The following is a 14,716-nucleotide window of genomic DNA, read 5'->3' as shown; positions in this document are numbered from 1 at the left end:
GAGGGGTGGACAGTCCTCTACTCGGGGCAGGAGACTGCCAAACAACAAGCAGTGGCTCTTCTTCTGAACAAAATAATAAAGGGGGCGTGGGAGCATGATGGTGAGGTGTGGGAAGTTGTAAGCCCCAGGCTACTTTGGGCTCGCCTTCCCATCAACCAGAGGCGAGGAGTGGTGGTCGTGGTTACTTATGCCCCCACTGAAGACGAACATCTATGGAGGGATGCAGGCAAGGCCGATGAGCCAGATGCCTTCTATGACCTTCTGTCACAGGTGCTAGCTGAAGTGTCCCCTTGGGATAGAGTCACCTTGTTGGGTGACTTCAATGCCCGAGTTGGTCATGATGCTGGTACCTGGCATCGGTGCATCCACACAACATCATGGATGCATGCCGGGTCCAAGCAAGAACATCTGCTGGACTACATAGTGACGGAACAGCGGATGCGGGCCCATGTCCTTGACACGAGGACCTATCGTGGAGCTGATCTGCCCACTGACCATCGACTTGTCATCTGTAAGATGCGCCTGCCATATTTCCACTCCGGTGGTCGGTGTACACCCAATTAAACCCTTAGTGGCATGGTCTTAGCTAGATGATGAAAGTTGCAAGCGATAATTTCATCATCGCTTGAAGCTGGGATTGGCATCGTCCACCACTCCTGATGTCGAGGGGAAATGGGTGAGGTTTAGGACTGTGGCTCATGCAGCTGCAATGGCTACTTTGGGTACACGATCCAGACCTCCCCAGAGACCTTGGCTGACAGAGGAGGTGTTCAAGTTGGCTGAGAAAAAGTGACAGGCCCACTCTCATCGGCTACAGCATCCCACGTCGGAGAATGAGGAGGCTTACCGCAGCCTTCGCTTGGAGGTTCGGATGGGTGGTGGTCGCGGGTTGCTGAGGAGATGGAGTCTGCCTCAATGGCCCGCGATCACAAATCGCTCTTTAATTCCATCAAAAAAGTAACCTGCAGCGCCACACCTATTACCATCATTAGGGGAAAAAACGGTGATCCAATCTCCGACCCTCAGGAACAGGTTTTCAGATTTGCTGAGCATTTCTGTGCCATATTTTCTGTCCGTCTGCTACAGCAGAGGTGTAGGGAATTCCAACAAGACCTACATCTCTGCTTTATTGACTTGGTCAAGGCCTATGATACCATCAGTATGCCTGGGCTCTAGGTTGTTCTTCGTGCTTTTGGAGTACCTGACCCTCTGCTCACGATCATTAAGGACCTTCGTGATGGTGAGCGGGCCCGGGTAAAACTACGTGGCTGAGAGTCGGAGCCATTCCCTGTACACCTTGGGGTGCGACAGGGATGTCCTCTGCATCCCACATTATTCAACATCTATTTTGACCACGTACTTCATGAAGCCTTCAATAGCTGTACCGGAGGAATTTCCATCTGGTACAGATACAATGAGAGGCTGATCAATGCCCGGGTGTGGTCAAGGGATGGCTCCCTATTGCGCAACCACGTTATGTATGCTGATGATTTGGTAATTGCTGCTCACTCAGAGGAGGAGTTAGAGGCGCTGCTGCTGAACCTGGAGCTTGCCACCAAGAGGTGGGGCCTTACCATCAGCCCCACCAAAACTAAGCACCTGCCTGGGTATTTTGTACCATTGGACACTCCACCCCCACAACTCCCAATTGGTGATAGGGCAGTTGTGGTTTAACAGCAGAGGTCTCTCTCCGAATCAGTCGAGCGGCATAACGCTGTGTGGAAGGTACCTGGTCTCTTGCTCTGCACGAAGCTTCAGGTCTTCTCGGCCACAGTAATTCTACGCTTGTGAAACGTGGACCCCCCTAATGGACAATCTTCGCCGGTTAAAAACATTAAGGCTAGCCTGCTTGTGATCCATCCTGGGTTTAACCAGGCTGGAATGTGTGAGGAGCTCACAAATGCTTGAAAGATCTGGACAAAGTCCCATCGGTGAGCTCCTATGGCAGGCAAGGCTGCGTTGTCTGGGCATGTAGCCCGCATGCCCAGCCACCATATGCCTAAACAGCTTTTGTTTGGCCGGATCGAGGGGGCTAAACGGGCGCGGCACGGGCTAGAGAAGAGATGGAGTGATGTGGTACAGGAGGATGTGGAGCTGAGTGGACTTGCAAATGACTGGTACCAGCGGTGTCAAGATCGGCCTCTGTGGAGGAGGCTCGTGAAGGACGCTACTGGGCAGTTGGAGGCAGTCGCCCTCCAACAACAACGGAGGGCGGAGGAGCGACGCTCACAGCAACGAGCGGAGCGCCGGGTGGCTAAAGCACAGAAAGTTGGCACAGTAGGGGGCACAGGTGGTGCATCAGCCAGTCATCTCAGTCAGTCGACCTGTGGCATCTGGGTCTGCCCTGTGACCTCCTGCCAGCGGGTGTTCGACACTTCACGTGGCCTCAAGGTGCACATGGCCTGGCACAAGCGTCGTGGTGACGTCACCGCCACTTAGTGGCGAATGGCGGTTGTTGTTGTGTGCGGGGTGTTCCGCAGGGTGCTGTTGTGTAGAGTGTTGTTTGAACCACCTCTCCGGGGAGGATTTCCACACAACTCATACTTAACTTCAAATTTAGCAATCTTTGGAAGAACGTGATCAACCAGGCAATGTGTTAGCCGACTCTCTGTGTTGCATTGCATTACATTTCTAAGTTTACTAGGTTTGTGTTCTCAAACTTCCAATTTTTCTCCCCCTGCCACTCTCATTGACTTGCTAATTTATCTGCCCCCCCCCCTCTCTATATATAATGCCTCGTCACGGAAGCGTTGTTTCTCTGTGTGTCTCTGTTTGCTTGTGTCTCTCTATGTGTCTCTCCCCATGTCTGTCTCTCTCTCTCTCTGTGTCTCTCTCTCTGTGTGTCTCTGTGTGTGTCTCTGCGTGTGTCTCTCTGTGTCTCTCCCCATGTCTGTCTTTCTCTCCGTGTGTCTCTCTCTCTGTGTGTCTCTGCGTGTGTCTCTCTATTTGTCTCTCTCTCTGTGTCTCTCTCTCTGTCTCTGTGTGTCTCTCTCTGCGTGTGTCTCTCCCCCATGTCTGTCTCTCTCTCTCTCTGTGTGTGTCTCTGCGTGTGTCTCTGCGTGTGTCTCTCTGTGTGTCTCTCCCCATGTCTGTCTCTCTCTCTGTGTGTCTCTCTCTCTCTGTGTCTCTGTGTGTCTCTCTATTTGTCTCTCTCTCTCTGTGTCTCTCTCTGTCTCTGTGTGTCTTTCTCTGCGTGTGTCTCTCCCCCATGTCTGTCTCTCTCTCTGTGTGTGTCTCTCTCCGAGCTTGCATTCATTCACGCCTGATGACGGTTGCTTGTATTGCAAACGAAACGTCGTGATTTATTATTTATGTTATTTTATTTCCACGTGACTTTGCCGAAAGAACCAAAGAGTAATTCCTGCAGTCACGAAAGCTTAAAATCAAGTTTGTGCGTTGGGTTTTTTCTGTGGGTCTCTGCGTGAGTCTATGTGTTGTGTGTGGGGTGTGTGTGTGGGGTGTGTTGTGTGTTGTGTGTGGGGTGTGTTGTGTGTGGAGTGTGTGTTGTGTGTGGAGTGTGTTGTGTGTGGAGTGTGTGTTGTGTGTGGGGTGTGAGTGTGTTGTGTGTGGGGTGTGTGTGTTGTGTGTGTGTTTTCTGTTGTGTGTGGGGTGTGAGTGTGTTGTGTGTGGAGTGTGAGTGTGTTGTGTGTGGAGTGTGTGTTGTGTGTGGGGTGTGAGTGTGTTGTGTGTGGGGTGTGTGTGTGTTGTGTGTGTGTTTTCTGTTGTGTGTGGGGTGTGAGTGTGTTGTGTGTGGGGTGTGAGTGTGTTGTGTGTGTGTTTTCTGTTGTGTGTGGGGTGTGAGTGTGTTGTGTGTGGAGTGTGAGTGTGTTGTGTGTGTGTTTTCTGTTGTGTGTGGGGTGTGAGTGTGTTGTGTGTGGAGTGTGTTGTGTGTGTTTTCTGTTGTGTGTGGGGTGTGAGTGTGTTGTGCGTGGAGTGTGAGTGTGTTGTGTGTGTGTTTTCTGTTGTGTGTGGGGTGTGAGTGTGGTGTGTGTGGAGTGTGAGTGTGTTGTGTGTGGAGTGTGAGTGTGTTGTGTGTGTTTTCTGTTGTGTGTGGGGTGTGAGTGTGTTGTGTGTGGAGTGTGAGTGTGTTGTGTGTGTTATATGTGTTGTGTGTGGGGTGTGCGTGTGCTGTGTGGGGTTGTGTTGTTGCTGCCTGTTTTATTATGGGGGGCTGGCGGGGGGGGGGATATGGGCGACTGTGGTTGCTGTGACGTAACGTGGCAATGCACGTGGCGCGTGCGTCTGTGGACCCGCAGAGATGAGAGCGGACTGGGTTGACGGCGCGCCTCAAGCAGAGGATGCCGCTGCTCACTTGGACCTGCCGGGGATCGTCTCACTCAGAGGTGAGGGCTGTGTCCTTTTGGTTTATTCATGTCGTGTGATGAACTTATTTTGCACCGGACGTAGCCAACCGTGCTAATCGGAGGTGCGGGGGACAACAATAAACTATGGGGTTCTCTGTGTGAGTCTATGGGTCTCTGTGTGAGTCTATGGGTCTCTGTGTGAGTCTATGGGTCTCTGTGTGAGTCTGTGGGTCTCTGTGTGAGTCTATGGGTCTCTGTGTGAGTCTGTGGGTCTCTGTGCGAGTCTACGGGTCTCTGTGCGAGTCTATGGGTCTCTGTGTGAGTCTGTGGGTCTATGCGTGAGTCTGTGGGTCTCTGTGTGAGTCTGTGGGTCTCTGCGTGAGTCTGTGGGTCTCTGTGCGAGTCTATGGGTCTCTGTGCGAGTCTATGGGTCTCTGTGTGAGTCTGTGCGTCTATGCGTGAGTCTGTAGGTCTCTGTGTGAGTCTGTGGGTCTCTGCGTGAGTCTGTGGGTCTCTGTGTGAGTCTATGGGTCTCTGCGTGAGTCTATGTGCCTCTGTGTGAGTCTGTGGGTCTCTGTGTGAGTCTGTGGGTCTCTGTGTGAGTCTGTGGGTCTCTGTGTGAGTCTATGGGTCTCTGCGTAAGTCTATGTGTCTCTGTGTGAGTCTGTGGGTATCTGTGTGAGTCTGTGGGTCTCTGTGTGAGTCTGCTGGTCTCTGTGTGAGTCTGTTGGTCTCTGTGTGAGTCTGTGGGTCTCTGTATCAGTGTATAGTGGCTCTCTGTGTGAGTCTTTGGGTCTCTGTGCGAGTCTATGGGTCTCTGTGCGAGTCTTTGGGTCTCTGTGCGAGTCTATGGGTCTCTGTGTGAGTCTATGGGTCTCTGTGTCAGTGTATAGTGGGTCTCTGTGTAGGTCTATGGGTCTCTGTGGTGTGAGTCTATGGGTCTCTGTGCGAGTCTATGGGTCTCTGTGCGAGTCTATGGGTCTCTGTGTCAGTGTATAGTGGCTCTCTGTGTGAGTCAATGGGTCTCTGTGTGAGTCAATGGGTCTCTGTGTGAGTCTTTGGGTCTCTGTGCGAGTCTGTGGGTCTCTGTGCGAGTCTTTGGGTCTCTGTGCGAGTCTATGGGTCTCTGTGGGAGTCTATGGGTCTCTGTGTAAGTCTATGGGTCTCTGTGTGAGTCTATGGGTCTCTGTGTGAGTCTGTGGGTCTCTGTGTGAGTCTATGGGTCTCTGTATGAGTCTGTGGGTCTCTGTGCGAGTCTATGGGTCTCTGTGCGAGTCTATGGGTCTCTGTGTGAGTCTGTGGGTCTATGCGTGAGTCTGTGGGTCTCTGTGTGAGTCTGTGGGTCTCTGCGTGAGTCTGTGGGTCTCTGTGCGAGTCTATGGGTCTCTGTGCGAGTCTATGGGTCTCTGTGTGAGTCTGTGGGTCTATGCGTGAGTCTGTAGGTCTCTGTGTGAGTCTGTGGGTCTCTGCGTGAGTCTGTGGGTCTCTGTGTGAGTCTATGGGTCTCTGCGTGAGTCTATGTGCCTCTGTGTGAGTCTGTGGGTCTCTGTGTGAGTCTGTGGGTCTCTGTGTGAGTCTGTGGGTCTCTGTGTGAGTCTATGGGTCTCTGCGTAAGTCTATGTGTCTCTGTGTGAGTCTGTGGGTATCTGTGTGAGTCTGTGGGTCTCTGTGTGAGTCTGCTGGTCTCTGTGTGAGTCTGTTGGTCTCTGTGTGAGTCTGTGGGTCTCTGTATCAGTGTATAGTGGCTCTCTGTGTGAGTCTTTGGGTCTCTGTGCGAGTCTATGGGTCTCTGTGCGAGTCTTTGGGTCTCTGTGCGAGTCTATGGGTCTCTGTGTGAGTCTCTGTGCGAGTCTGTGTGTCTCTGTGCGAGTCTATGTGTCTCTGTGTGTATCTTCGCCTCTCTTCGTCTCCCCCGGCAACAGACCTGCAGTGGTTCCTGTACCGCTGTGACGGGGACCGCGACGGCCTGGTGACCTATGACGACGTCCGCCGCCTGCTGGGCGACGGCGCCCCCACGCGGGAGCGCTTCCTCGGCTTCGACCTCAACCAGGATCGTCAGCTCTCCTACACCGAGATGCGCATCGCCGCCGGCATCCTGCAGTAGCCCCCGCCGACCCCCACCACCACCACCACCCCCCCCCCCACGGCCCCCTCCCTCCCCACCCTCCGCCGCCTACCGACGGATGTGCTCTGAAGAAGGGTCGTTCCCCAGAACGTCGGGCGTCAAAGGGGGCTCACAAAGTCCTTCTGATTCGCGGCATCCCTGATTGCTGGACGGACCACGACGCACACCTACGTAGGACGACGTCATAGACACGTACGACGACGTACCACGTACGTCATAACAGATACATACTATGACGTCATAGACACGTACAACGTAACACCACGTACGTCATAACAGATACATACTATGACGTCATAGACACGTACAACGTAACACCACGTACGTCATAACAGATACATACTTTGACGTCATAGACACGTACAACTTAACACCACGTACGTCATAACAGATACATACTTTGACGTCATAGACACGTACAACGTAACACCACGTACGTCATAACAGATACATACTGTGACGTCATAGACACGTACAACGTAACACCACGTACGTCATAACAGATACATACTTTGACGTCATAGACACGTACAACGTAACACCACGTACGTCATAACAGATACATACTATGACGTCATAGACACGTACGACATAACAGATACATACTATGACGTCATAGACACGTACAGCGTAACACCACGTACGTCATAACAGATACATACTTTGACGTCATAGACACGTACAACGTAACACCACGTACGTCATAACAGATACATACTTTGACGTCATAGACACGTACAATGTAACACCACGTACGTCATAACAGATACGTACTATGACGTACTGCGTACTACGACGTGCCGCAATGCACCGCGCACCACGCAGTACGGTTGTGTTCGCGTGTGTGCGTGTGTGTTCGCGTGTGTGTGCGTGTGCGTGTGTGTTCGCGTGTGTGCGCGTGTGCGTGTGTCCGCGTGTGTGCGCGTGTTTACTTTGATTCTGAGCACGGTTGGCTACGTGCAGTGGATGCGAAAGAAGAAGCCCCAACCTGACGCACGTGCGATCCGTGCACAAGTCGCTGTGCACTCTTGCCCAGAACGCCGCCACCACCACCGCCGCCGCTGCTGCAGCCACCACCACCGCCACCACCGCCACCACCACCACCACCGCCGCTGTCGCTGTCGCCACCACCACCACCGCCGCCGCTGTCGCCGCCACCACCGCCACCACCACCGCCGCCACCGCCACCACCGCCGCCGCCGCCACTGTCGCCGCCGTCGCCGCTGTCGCTGCTGCAGCCACCACCACCGCCACCGCCACCACCACCACCACAACCACCACCGCCACCACCACCACCGCCGCTGCTGCCGCTGTCGCCGCCGCTGCTCGTGAATGCGACGGCGTTCAATCTCCGGCTGGGGCTCAGCTCAGCGGTTGAAAGTCTCTGTGGGAGGTTTTGTTTATTTTTTTGGACCGGCTGTTGTTGTTGTTTTAACACGTCGTCGTCGTCGTAGTAGTAGTCGGGCTTTCGCGACCAATATTATCCATGATAGAGGTGTTTTTTGTTGGGTCGGATCACGTTAATGTAGATGCGCCGTTAAACCCGCCGCCACCCGACACAGCCAATCAGTAAGGGGCTTGTCACGTCAACAAAGCGTGGCCGATTCGTCACGAGTACAGCGCACGCCGGTTGTGCGTTGGCGAGTGAACCCACCGCAACATTTACGATTCGAGTACCGTGACGCTTCGCCAGTAATTACAACCAGCATAGTCGGGCGACAGCCCGTTTTCTCCATTAGGTTGTTGTCGTTGTTTGCTCGGTGGCGGTCAGCGCGTGCCCGCTTGTAAAATCAGCGTCCTTCCTCAATCGTTCGCTGCCGTCAGCGGTCGCGGACATCTCACCGGCTGTCGCTAGGGGATGTTAACGACCTCGCCTGCTATACAGGAGGTCGTGGCTTCGATCCCAACCCTGAGGCCCGCGCTGTTGGCGGTGCCTCTCTCTCTGCCCGCGGTGGTCGCGCGGATTTTTACCCAGCGTCCTCCAGCTTTCCCCCCCCCCCCCCTCCACATTTGGCATCAGCACACACGCGTTCAGAGGATTTGGCTGCTGCTAAAAATTTGCATGAGACAAGCCACCGCTCCGTTGAGCCATCGTTTGTGATGGCCACGACGCTTCTGATGAAAAGAGCTACGTAGCTCAATGGGCCTTAGCTGGTGAAACAAAACGTAGTTCGTAGTTTCCTGGCGCTACGGCGCTCTGCGGCCTTTTAAAAACAACGGGCACAGCTACGCCTCGCCCGGCCGCCTTTGTCTCCCCCGAGGGGCAACGTTCACTACACACCACCGGCACCAGGTACTCATTTTGAGGCCGAGTCGACCTAGGGGAGGCCCAGAACCGGTTCCGATAATCGTGACCGCTGGACGTTGGTGGTGGCCGTGAGAGCGGAGAGCGGGAGTCGAAACTCGGGCTCTGTGTGTGTGTGTGAAAAGGAGCTTTACATCTCATCGGATTTCCTCCAGTAAGAATATTTTGATGGCGGCAGCGTGTCAACCGCTGCGCCGCCGCTCCCGGCGACGTCGTTTGAAAGGTTCCCTGGGGGTGGTGGTGGGGGGGGCTGGGGAGGTCCGTCGTTTCGTGTCGGCAACCGCGCCCAAGGGGGCAGCACACGTGGGCGTCATGCCCTTGTCCGCCCGCTTGCGCGGTCGAGGCGGATGTTGTGTTTTTTTTTTGTCGTGGACAATGTAAGATTGTTGGCTGGTTTCATTTTTGGACGAGGTTCCTCGAACCGCTTGAACGTCCTCGTGGCTTCTTGACCTGGCGGGGGCGGAAGGGCGCGGGGCACCTTAATGTGCTCCTTTACTTCGCAAAAAACAAACAATAAAATGCTGAGCTGGGAATGTCGAGAGTGGTCGAGAGTGGCCAACGTGGCGGCGGGCTGTGACGCACACCACCGTAGGAGGGCCTTGACAATCCGAACAGCGAACCGTTGGCTGGCAAACAAGCGCGAGTTTAAGTGCGCCATCAACGCACGCTGCTCGCTCGCTCACCCGCTCGTTCGCTCACCAACGCATCCACTCACCCACTCATACATTCACTCACCAACCCATCCACTCACGACAATGTAGGTCACAACAACACACTCACCCACCCACTCACCAACCCACTCGCTCACCAACCCACCCACCCATCCAATCACTCACCAACCCACCCACTCACCAATCCACTCACCACAACAATGAAGCGAAAATCCACGGGGAGTATTAAACTCGACTTAACCTTTACTTGTCATGTGTTTTGCCCGCCGATGGATCGCACTGCCTACGTGACGCGTGGCACGGACGCGTGACACGAACACACGACACGAACACGTGACACGAACGCGTGACACGAACACGTGACACGAACACACGACACAAACGTGTGACACGAACACACGGAGCGAACACACGACATGAACGCGTGACGCGAACGCACGACGCTCCACTGCATTCATGAGGAACACAATGCAAATCTCTACACGCGGGGACAATGGGGACATGGGAACACGGACACACGGTGGTGCGTGTACACACAGGGACACAGTGGTGCGTGTACACACGTGGACACACGGTGGTGCGTGTACACGGACACACGGTGGTGCGTGTACACGGACACACGGTGGTGCGTGTACACACATTGACACACGGTGGTGCGTGTACACACGTGGGCACGGTGGTGCGTGTACACACGGTGGTGTGTGTACACACGTGTACATACGGTGGTGCGTGTACACACGTGGACACACGGTGGTGCGTGTACACACGGGGACACACGGTGGTGCGTGTACACACGGTGGTGCGTGTACACACATTGACACACGGTGGTGCGTGTACACACGGTGGTGCGTGTACACACGGGGACACACGGTGGTGCGTGTACACACGGGGACACACGGTGGTGCGTGTACACACGGTGGTGCGTGTACACACGGTGGTGCGTGTACACACGGTGGTGTGTGTACACACGTGGACATACGGTGGTGCGTGTACACACGGGGACACACGGTGGTGCGTGTACACACGGTGGTGCGTGTACACACGTGGACACCTCCGCAACGGCGAGCGACAAATGCGCCGCCCCAGCTGGTGCCAAGCGCCGTCACGGCTTCTGGCCGTCGCGTCGTGCGGCGCTTTCAGACGTCGTGCGGCGCTTTCAGACGCGCTGTCTGGGGCCGTCGGGAACGCCGCTCTTCCTTTGCCGACATTCGGAAGCTACTGGGAGCTGTCACGTAGACTGACAAAGTCATTTCAAATTGGGAGAGCTGTTTTTTTTGCGTTTAGTTTGGTTGTCCTTCCCCACCACCACCACCACCCCCCGCACCTCCGATTAGCACGGCTGGCTACGTACGGTGCGAAAGAAGTTCAACAAAGGTAGATACTGCCCATAGACTCAACACTGCCCATAGACTCAACACTGCACCATAGACTCAACACTGCCCATAGACTCAACACTGCCCATAGACTCAACACTGCCCATAGACTCAACACTGCCCATAGACTTAACACTGCCCATAGACTTAACACTGCCCATAGACTCAACACTGCCCATAGACTCAACACTGCCCATAGACTTAACACTGCCCATAGACTCAACACTGCCCATAGACTCAACACTGCCCATAGACTCAACACTGCCCATAGACTCAACACTGCCCATAGACTCAACACTGCCCATAGACTCAACACTGCCCATAGACTCAACACTGCCCATAGACTCAACACTGCCCATAGACTCAACACTGCCCATAGACTCAACACTGCCCATAGACTCAACACTGCCCATAGACTCAACACTGCACCAGAGACTCAACACTGCCCATAGACTCAACACTGCCCATAGACTCAACACTGCACCATAGACTCAACACTGCCCATAGACTCAACACTGCCCATAGACTCAACACTGCCCATAGACTCAACACTGCCCACAGACTCAACACTGCCCATAGACTCAACACTGCACCATAGACTCAACACTGCACCATAGACTCAACACTGCCCATAGACTTAACACTGCCCATAGACTCAACACTGCCCATAGACTCAACACTGCCCATAGACTCAACACTGCCCATAGACTCAACACTGCACCATAGACTCAACACTGCCCATAGACTCAACACTGCCCATAGACTCAACACTGCACCATAGACTCAACACTGCACCATAGACTCAACACTGCCCATAGACTTAACACTGCCCATAGACTCAACACTGCCCATAGACTCAACACTGCACCATAGACTCAACACTACCGATAGACTCAACACTGCACCATAGACTCAACACTGCCCAATAGACTCAACACTGCCCATAGACTCAACACTACCCATAGACTCAACACTGCACCATAGACTCAACACTGCACCATAGACTCAACACTGCACCAGAGACTCAACACTGCCCATAGACTCAACACTGCCCATAGACTCAACACTGCCCATAGACTCAACACTGCACCATAGACTCAACACGTCACCATAGACTCAACACTGCACCTTAGACTCAACACTGCCCATAGACTCAACACTGCACCATAGACTCAACACTGCACCATAGACTCAACACTGCACCATGGACTCAACACTGCCCATAGACTCAACACTGCACCATAGACTCAACACTGTCCATAGACTCAACACTGCCCATAGACTCAACACTGCACCAGAGACTCAACACTGCCCATAGACTCAACACTGCACCATAGACTCAACACTGCGCGTCCCCGAGAGCGAACGAAATCTGGGCGCGCATTTACTGTTGCCGTCGCGGTCTTTCCCTTCCTCTCGCGCGCCGCGCCGCCGCCGCCGCCGCCGGGACCCCCCCGCGTGCCGTCAGGACAGCACGCTCAGCGTGATGGTGCCCGCCGCGCGCTTCAGGGCGGCCACCGCCTCCTCGTGCGTGTGCCCCTCCAGCGCCTCCCCGTTCACCGCCACGATCTGATCGCCCCGCTGGAGCCGCCCGTCCTCGGCCGCCGCTCCCTTTGGGGGGGGGGGCGAGGGCACCGGGGGGCGCTGTCCGTCAAGGGAAATATTTTTTTGTAACAAAATAAAGCGATCGCGAACCGTTGTTGCTGTTGGCGGTGGTGTCATTGGGTTCGGCACCCGGAATGTGCGAAGCGCGGTGTTTATTCACGGTTCGTGCTGACTTTGTCTTCCCCAGCGGCGATGTTTACCGCACACACCGCGCCGGGTACTCATTTGAGGCCGAGTCGACCTAGAGGGGAGGGGAGGCCCCAGCACCGGCTCGGATAGTCGCCGCCGGTGTCGTTGTGCAGCGCGCTAACCGCTACACCATTGCTCTCTATAGACTAAGATACTGTAGGGGCAAGTGCTGTTAGCGAGTACAGTGTGAAGGCCGACACGGCACACGAGGCACCACGCCCGGCCGCCTTTGTCTCCAGGTTACTCATTTCAGGCTGAGTCGACCTAGGGGAGGGAGGGAGGCCCAGGACCGGTTCAGATAATGGTCACTGGCGACGGCCGTGAGCGGGAATCGAACCCGGGTTGCCAGGTTCGTAGCGCAGCGTAGCGCTCACCGCTGCACCACCGCTCCCCATACAGACACACAACACCCGCCATTGGCCACGACGTGATGGTGACGTCACCACGGCACTGTGAGGCCACGTGATGTGTCAAAGGCTCGCTGGCAGGAGGTCACGGGACACCCAGGTGGTACCATGGGTTGACTGACTGAGATGACTGGATGATGCACCACCTGTGCCCCCTACTGTGCCAAATGCACACTCACACACCCGCACACTCACTCTCACACACACACTCACACGTACACTCATGCGCACATGCAAACACACTCTCACGCACTGACGCACACACTCTCACGCACACACTCACACGTACTCACGCACACACTCTCACGCACACACTCACACACTCTCACGCACTGATGCACACACTCTCACGCACACACTCACACGCACACACTCTCACGCACACACTCTCACGCACACACTCTCACGCACACACTCTCACGCACCTTGCTGAAGATGCTGCGCACGTATATGGGCAGGTCTCCGTGGGGGCTCCCGCGGCCCCCCACGATGCTGAAGCCGAGCCCCTCGGGGCCCCGGTGAAGAACCACGGTGCGGCACTGGCCCGGCCTGCGCTCCACCGGACAGCGGCACGGCACACACAAAGCCCCCCCCCGCCCCGTAGGCTGAATGGACTGTCGGGGAAAGTGCCGTGAGCGAGTGGCCGCGGCTATGAAGGCCGGCACGGCACACACGCACACGCAGACAGAGACCCTCCGTGCAGCCTTGCCACAAATCATTGCTCAACGAAGTGGCCGATCACCATCACGTGGCAATGTATGGCAGCAGCCGAGTACTCTAAACGCCATGACGTCGACTCTAAACGTGCAGGGGAAAAGCCGCAGGACCCGGACAGAAATCCACGCGACCACCACGGGGAGAGAGAGAGAGAGAGAGACGCAGACTCCAAATATACAGCAGCAGGCGTCGGGGCTGGGATCGAACCCACGACCTCCTGTATACCAGGCGAGGTAGTTAACATCTCACTACCGTGGCTGCCGTACCAACCGCACCCCCCCCCACCCCCTCCTACCCAACCGACCCCCCGTCACTACGGCGAGCACTGGGTGGGGGGGGGGGGGGGGGGGGCGACACCGACCTTCGCTCGTCCCAGGAGGGGTCTCCGTGGTGCGGCGGTGACGCGGGCGCCGGTGCGGCCACCTCCAGCGCCTCGTCGCCGCCTCCAGCCTGCACTTGGTCTGCCACCTCCGCGGTCACCCCCCCCTGCTGCAGTGGTGGCTGCTGCTGTGGAAGCTGCTGTGGTGGCTGCCGTGGCAGGTCATCCTCGTACTCAGCCTGTGGGGGGGAAGAAGCAGATCGGGCAGTGTTGTGAGTGAATGGGTGAGTGTGGTGTGGTGAGCTGCGGACGTGGCGAGCGGTTGGGTGGTTGGGTGAGTGAGTGGGTGAGTGAGTGGGTGGGTGGGTGAGTGGGTGAGTGGGTGGGTGAGTGGGTGAGTGAGTGGGTGAGTGAGTGGGTGAGTGAGTGGGGTGAGTGAGTGAGTGGGTGGGTGGATGAGTGGGTGGGTGGGTGAGTGGGTGATTGAGTGGGTGAGTGAATTGGTGAGTGAGTGAGTGGGTGGGTGGGTGAGTGAGTGGGTGGGTGAGTGAGTGGGTTGGTGGGTGAGTGGGTGGGTGAGTGGGTGGGTGGGTGGGTGAGTGAGTGGGTGGGTGAGTGAGTGGGTGAGTGAGTGAGTGAGTGGGTGGGTGGGTGGGTGAGTGAGTGGGTGAGTGAGTGAGTGGGTGGGTGAGTGAGTGGGT

The 14,716-nt window shown here is 55.7% G+C and overlaps 2 protein-coding genes across 3 annotated transcripts in view; one reads left to right on the top strand and one right to left on the bottom strand.

Moving 5' to 3' along the window:
* LOC116943339 (uncharacterized) overlaps positions 1 to 9,271 on the top strand; it is a 32,027-nt gene extending 22,756 nt beyond the window's left edge. Inside the window, exons 9-10 of the mRNA XM_032956158.2 lie at positions 4,257 to 4,343; positions 6,227 to 9,271. Coding sequence (XP_032812049.2) covers positions 4,257 to 4,343; positions 6,227 to 6,408 — 269 coding nt within the window. The 3' untranslated portion in view covers positions 6,409 to 9,271. The remainder of the gene's footprint in view (positions 1 to 4,256; positions 4,344 to 6,226) is intronic.
* Positions 9,272 to 9,630: 359 nt separating this feature from the next.
* LOC116943281 (multiple PDZ domain protein-like) overlaps positions 9,631 to 14,716 on the bottom strand; it is a 52,478-nt gene continuing 47,392 nt past the window's right edge. For both annotated transcript variants that reach the window (XM_076065030.1, XM_076065029.1), the window contains 4 exons: positions 14,058 to 14,254; positions 13,405 to 13,528; positions 12,019 to 12,389; positions 9,631 to 11,906 (listed from right to left, as the gene is read on the bottom strand). In XM_076065030.1, coding sequence (XP_075921145.1) covers positions 12,243 to 12,389; positions 13,405 to 13,528; positions 14,058 to 14,254 — 468 coding nt within the window. In that variant the 3' untranslated portion in view covers positions 9,631 to 11,906; positions 12,019 to 12,242. The remainder of the gene's footprint in view (positions 11,907 to 12,018; positions 12,390 to 13,404; positions 13,529 to 14,057; positions 14,255 to 14,716) is intronic.

Source organism: Petromyzon marinus, chromosome 1 (genome assembly GCF_048934315.1).
Source record: "Petromyzon marinus isolate PM22_M1 ecotype Great Lakes invasive population chromosome 1, UKy_Petmar_22M1.pri1.0, whole genome shotgun sequence".
NCBI lineage: Eukaryota > Metazoa > Chordata > Hyperoartia > Petromyzontiformes > Petromyzontidae > Petromyzon > Petromyzon marinus.
This window is presented reverse-complemented; position numbering and strand designations above follow the sequence as displayed.